Raw genomic sequence first — 6,339 nt, 5'->3', positions numbered from 1 at the left:
AAGTGAAATGACAGAATAGAAATTTAAAATCTATACCCGGGTTACACTCCTCAGACTGATGAAGCCCTCTGGATAGAGGTTGAAACATCTTTCCACAAAAAATTTAACTGTCCAAATGACCTGATTGACCATTGGATTAAAAAAACAAAGTTTTTCCATACTTCCAATCAATTTATCTCGGGGCCTATACCTTTTTTTAGCTGGGGGGGGGGGGGGGGGGGGGGGGTGGTGTCTGAACTCACACATACTCGAGTTCCCACTGTTGTGTTTGTCAATATTTTGAAATGAACATTACCCAGATTGACCAACAAAGTCCACGCTCAATAATCCAGGTATACAATCCAACAATTTTCAGTCAGGTAAAAAAAAAAAAGAAACTGTCCAGATGACCTGACTGAAAATTCTTGGATTATATACCTGGATTATTGAGCATGGACTTTGTTGGTTTTGAACCAGTTTGACATGACTGTCGACGAGGGAGAGGGCCGGCACCGGAGGAGGGGGCATGCCAAAGACACCATCTCAGCACCAACATAACTGGTTTGTTCCACTTTGGAGTAAGCTGTTGGAGGAAGAATCAATTTTGTGTTGTGTTTCCTTGACTGATGAAGTCTTATGGATGGCAGGTGAAACGTTTCAGCACAAAAAAAAGCAACTGTCCAGATGATCTGACTGAAAATTGTTGGATTAACCGGTTTGATTAGTGAAAATTGAAAAACGATTCAGAATCTTTTCGCAATGCGATGCTTCTAAATCTGCTCTAATGTATTTCACCCCTCACCTCGAGCGTTTTGTCTGTTCAAAATGTTTCAGTTAATAAAAAACAAACTGACTTTGCAATATTTAATCACATCATTACATCTCATTCTTAGGTTTTCTATCTAGTGAAGGCTTTAACATCTATAATTTTAACAGCCTTCCAACTGAAGCCCAGCTGTAAATGATGAAACAAGGGAATTGTCAAAACATCCTTCTCTATTACTCTCCTTCGTCAACGTGCCAAACTTGCTGACAAATGATTCCTTGTATTTCTCACTAATGGCCTCTGGAACTGACAGTGTCTGGCTGGTGGATGCTCCCTTCAGGAGCCTCGTGTCGAGCTCAGCCAGAAGGAGAGCAGTAATTACTGTTCCTCTGAAGCTCCCGCAGTTTTCATCCTTGACTATTTTTAATTGTGTTCTGGTTAGCTCATGCACAACAGATGTGCCTTTTATCAGAGCTGTACCTTATGCTGCAAAAAGAGTTGATGCTGTTCTTGTTCAAAACAAATCGGCTGGTGTCAGCTTTTATTCTTAAACAGTAAGAAATTACTAAGACTAAGGAATTGATCGTTTTCACCATGCTGTGATTTTACACAGCTCTGGTTTAGTAAAGACTTAATGGCGAAGCGATTATCATTTTCATAAAAAGCTGCATTTGATCTCTTGTACACCTTTTTTTAATATTACCCACATAAATACTCACAAGGAGTCACATTAGGGGCAGTGAGGTCTTTAAAGACTTACTGACACTTTGTCATACAGAGAATTTGCTCTTTGACTTAAACCACCACTAACTGCCTGTCGGTGCTTTAAAAGTACAAAAAAGGTCCAATACATGGCTTAAGCTAGAGGACGGCTTTTTGCAGATTGGATCGCTGGAAATAAAAGCATCACTTCAGTAGACTGAAAAGGAGATTATAATTGTCTTCAGATTAAATCAAAGCTGGACGTTCTCTGCCAAGGTGTAATAGGTGGAGCAAATAAGTCCTACAGCATGTGTTTATGATGTAATTGATGATGTGTTTAGGTGCCTGTTAAAAATTAAATACATTAAAAAGTAGATGTTTTTAAATGCAATATTATGTTTTAGTCTTGCTGTACAATGTTCCTTGTAATAGTAGTAATAATAAAAATTTTACAATAAATAAAGAAACCGTAGTAAGAAGAGATGGCATGATTGGGAGGTGTGGTAATGACCAGAAATTAAGGGCAGGTGTGCGGACAATACAGGTAGAAGTAAAGAAAGGAAGAGTTAACACAAAACAACAGGGCAGACGATTTATGCAAAGAATTAAAACACGACAGGAGAGAAGAACACTAACTCCTAAAACAACAAACTCCACAGATCACGGCAGGTTGCTTCAAACAGGGTTTTTTTTTTATTAATTAAGTAATCAACATTCTTTTAACAACGCCACCGTTTTGGATGACTTCAGATTTAAAAGGTCACCACCTGAAGATTTTACACCTCCACCGAGTTATCTTGACACATTCTGGCTGCTCCTCCTTCAGGGGTCACCACAGCGAACTAACTCACACGAAGACTTGGCAATTGTTTTTACACCGGATGTCCTTCCTGATGCAACCACAGACCACCGAGCTACCGACCTCAAATTAGTACCTGATTTATTTGAGTTTGGGAAATTGCAGCAACTGAAATAGCATGTCTTGGTTTTTGTTTGTACTATTATTTTATTGGTATTTTACTGCCAATTTTTATTATACTTTTATTTTATTAAGCTCAATGTTGTTTATTTTATCATATTTTTTATTTATGATGTTCTAATTATTATGAAGCACTTTGGTCAGCTGTGGTTGTTGTAAATGTGCTATATAAATAACCGCTGACTTGACTTGACTACCACAGTCTTCTGTGTGGAGCAGAGAGCTGCCCAGGGGAGCAGATGGTGGGGGTTAAGGGCCTTGCTCAAGGGCCCAGATTGGGGCAAATGAGGGTGGAGGCAGATGTGGGTGGTTCACCTTTCCCACCACATTTTGATGTTGTCCATCCAGGGAGTTGAACCGGTGACCTTCCCATCACAGGCCCACCTTCTTTAACCTCTGCACCACCACTCCCCTATTTGTTTAAATAAATGAAAATTTAAATAAAATGATATCTGCTGGGATGTCCAGGGTGTATTCTGCCTCTCTACCAATGACCGCTGGAGATTTACACCAGCTCTCACTGACCCTAAACAGCAACAAGCAGGGAGAGAAGATGGATGATAGATGGATGATAGATGGATGGATACGTTTGATGTTTTTTGTAAAATACTGCAGGTAAAGAGTAGAAAACAAGCCTACTGTTTTTAGTTGTACGTATTTTTAAAAAATGTAAAACTACAGTCAGAATCAAGCTTTGTAAGCTCAATCATCCATAACAACAAAAAGGTTAAACTGTGTCATCTGGACCAGTTTATTTAAATGAGAAACGTTTAGTCTCCTGTCTGGAAGACTTCGTCAGTCTGCGATCCATCAGGCTGAGCTCAAAGTAACTATACTTAAAGACTGATCAGGAAATGAGATTCATAACAACTATTTTATTTCACTCAAACAAGCATGACTTATAGAAAAGTGTGCATAGAGCTTTTCATACCTGTAAAATGCCAGGCTAAATTCAGGACAGCTATTTTCTACAGTTTTCTAGATGATTGGCTTAGAGCTAACAATTCCTTGACACTGTGTGGGAAAAATGATTAGTTTAATTTGTTTGTTTGTTTTTGCACAGGTTCTGTAAGACATGCTGAGCATGTCTGAGTAATGGAACTGAACATTGTTGATAACAGGCTGACATTGTCCTTCTTTGTTTCTTACCTTTAGGGTGTTGGACTCGGAGCTGACAAAGCCACCTGTCAGATTGCCTTCTCCAAACGGTGGCTGTTCTGGTCTGTGACCCGGCTCTGAGCAACTAGACTTGGAGGAACCCATTCGAATGAGAAGCAGCCCAAGCAAAAACCCCAGTGCCAATCCCAGAGCAAGGCCAGAGATGTATGGACTAAGAGGTAGGATGAAGTAACCGTAGGACAGCACAGCCACGAAGAATAAACTCATTTGAGGAAGAGGATGAGAGGACGAAGTGGCAGAACTCTTATCTAGGGATGCTACAGCTTGAGAACCAAGTGCGGTCCTTTTTTGTCCAAGTGTCTCGACAGAGACCACCTGCATCATATCACCATCTGTACATATTTCTAGCTCTTCTTCTCTGTGACGCTGCCTGTGAGGATGCACAGGGCACGGGCTTCGATGAAACCTTGTGAAGTGTCTTACTGAAGGCCACTCAAAGACAGGAAAATGATCCCCATCCACTTTTCTTGAACTTCTCACAGGAGACTCTGAAAGAACTGTGTCTGTGCTGCCTTCCCTTCTAATGCTTTGGCAGCTGCTCTGGTGAGCCACCTGTGGCTTACTGTGGTGTTTGGGACTACCCCCACTGTCTTCTTTCATGATCTTACTGAACATGCTGCTTAGAGGCTCGTGCATGGCCTCCGAGAGCTTCCTTCTGGTGTCTTCCAACTCTGTTTTAAAGAAGCCTCCTTTCAGGCCCTCTTTGCAAGGGGAGATTGAACTAGGAGACGGTGGAGCAGTACGAGAATCGCCACTGCTCCGGGTCTTTGTTTGGGTCAGCTGCTTCCACAGGTGAAGGTTGAGACCAGAGTCAGATTTGGACTGAGACACTTCTGGTTCTGAGCGGGAGAGCTCTGTGGAGATGGACTTCACAAGGCTGAGGAAAGGTTTGGGTCTGAGAGTAGAGCTCTCTTTCAGCTCAAGTTCTGTGGAGAGGGACTTGACCAAGTTCGACAGTGGCCGGGGGCTGGTTGAGGACAAGCTGGGGGAGAGGAAGCTGGGACCCGTGGTGGAGACGTTCCCCAGAGAATCAGTAGATGGAGAAAGAGGAACATGGTAATTGTGGGATTTTAATCCTTTGTCATCTTCACTATAAAGCTGTCTTTCCTTACAGAGTGATACAGGTGGGTAGTCTTCATCGTGATCAAGGGACAAAATGAGCTCGTTGTCATATGGGCTGTCCCACTCCCCCTCTGTCCCAGTCAGCTGGATCACAATCCCTCGAGAGAGGTTTCTCTTTGTGCCCATTGGGGAGAGGCCATGAGGCTCCTTTGTAGATCCACTATACCCTCTTTCTCCATCCTCACTTCCTCTTCCCCTATTTATCCCACTGTCCGCCATTTCTTGACTTCACATCTTGGAGCCAAGGCACCCGTATGTCACTACACACACACACACACAAAAAAGAGCAAGTTCAGCCACATTTTTAAAGCTCAGGGACCGAACTATTAAAAGCAAAGAAAGAAAGAGAGCTCCTTTTCTTTGAATAAGCTTCATTTTCACACAAATGCTTACTGATGCCAACTGTGAAGTTGTGCTACTGCTGTATATGTCAGCTGTGAAGGACTGTGAATTCAAGACAAGTGCTTCTCCCATAGCTGCTGCTCTACATAGTGAAGGGTTTAAAAGGCATGCAACAATAGACAAGGCAGACTTTTTTCTGAAAAACTATGCGGACAGCTAGGACTTACGTCTCGTCTTTTGTCACACCAATTTAGAAGCTTTATAAAATGTAGGACCAACATTCATGAACATCTGTACTTCACATTTAGGACATGAAAAGTATTTTCCTCAAAATTGATAATTCTTATATTAAAAATATACATTATTACTACTGTTTGAAGTAAGTCTGAGCATGACGGAAGATAGCAAAAGGCAGATCCTCATCCCTTAAAGAGCTTTCTGTCAGCTGTGAAAACACAGAGTCACAATATTTTCTCTGATGTCTGCCTAAAGAGGCACAAATGTAATCCTGAGATGAATAGAAAGAGCCAGCCTGTCATTCTTTCTGTGTAGCTTTCCCATCTCAGGAGCATTGCATGTTTCACTATTACGCACAGCCTCTTAGTATTAAACTGTCTATTCAGGGGTGCCCAAAGTGGGGCCCGCGGGCGAAAGTTGGCCCGCCAAGCTGTTTGGTTTGGCCCGCCAAGCTGTTTGGTTTGGCCCGCCAAGCTGTCCTCATTACTACAGTATATTAAAATTTCCTTTGAAGTATCATTGTGTTTACACCAAGTTCAATGTTAGATAGAAAGGTGGCCCAATGACTACTGTAATGGCACTACACAGCTGGAGTGGCTAATTTGTGTATTAATTTTTTTAAATGTAATAATTATATTATCTTGATAGACTTTGTACTGTCTCTTGGGAGTTTCTTGCCACTGAATAACATTTCCTTTGACAAAGCTGGGAAACATATAGCTAACTGCCCAGTACCCACTCCTCTTCAGGGCAGATTTTTGTGACACACAGAATGAATGCCTCAGGTAATCACATGTACCAAACCTCTCCCTAAGGGTTTAAATTTTCCTACCATAACTCCACCCACTCTGTCATCATGTGACCAGAAGTCTAACTGAAATAACCAATGAGGGATACTCTCAAGGATCCATTCCCCACGTGAATTAATTCCTTCCTTATAGTTACTGTATTTTGCGCCTCATGCACAGACCTGTTCATCTGCAGCGATTGAACGAATAAAACCTATGTTGGACATGTAAACTGAAAATAATTA

At 41.7% G+C, this 6,339-nt stretch overlaps 1 protein-coding gene across 1 annotated transcript in view; it reads right to left on the bottom strand.

Annotated features, from left to right (window-relative positions):
• The window catches only part of tex2l (testis expressed 2, like), an 18,270-nt gene extending 13,294 nt beyond the window's left edge, over nucleotides 1-4,976 (bottom strand). Inside the window, exon 1 of the mRNA XM_037691619.1 lies at nucleotides 3,576-4,976. Within this exon, the coding sequence (XP_037547547.1) occupies nucleotides 3,576-4,946 (1,371 nt within the window). The 5' untranslated portion in view covers nucleotides 4,947-4,976. The remainder of the gene's footprint in view (nucleotides 1-3,575) is intronic.
• Nucleotides 4,977-6,339: the final 1,363 nt, after the last annotated feature.

The sequence above is a fragment of the Nematolebias whitei genome, chromosome 17 (genome assembly GCF_014905685.2).
Source record: "Nematolebias whitei isolate Nwh7 chromosome 17, NemWhi1, whole genome shotgun sequence".
NCBI classification, from domain to species: Eukaryota; Metazoa; Chordata; class Actinopteri; order Cyprinodontiformes; family Rivulidae; genus Nematolebias; species Nematolebias whitei.
This window is presented reverse-complemented; position numbering and strand designations above follow the sequence as displayed.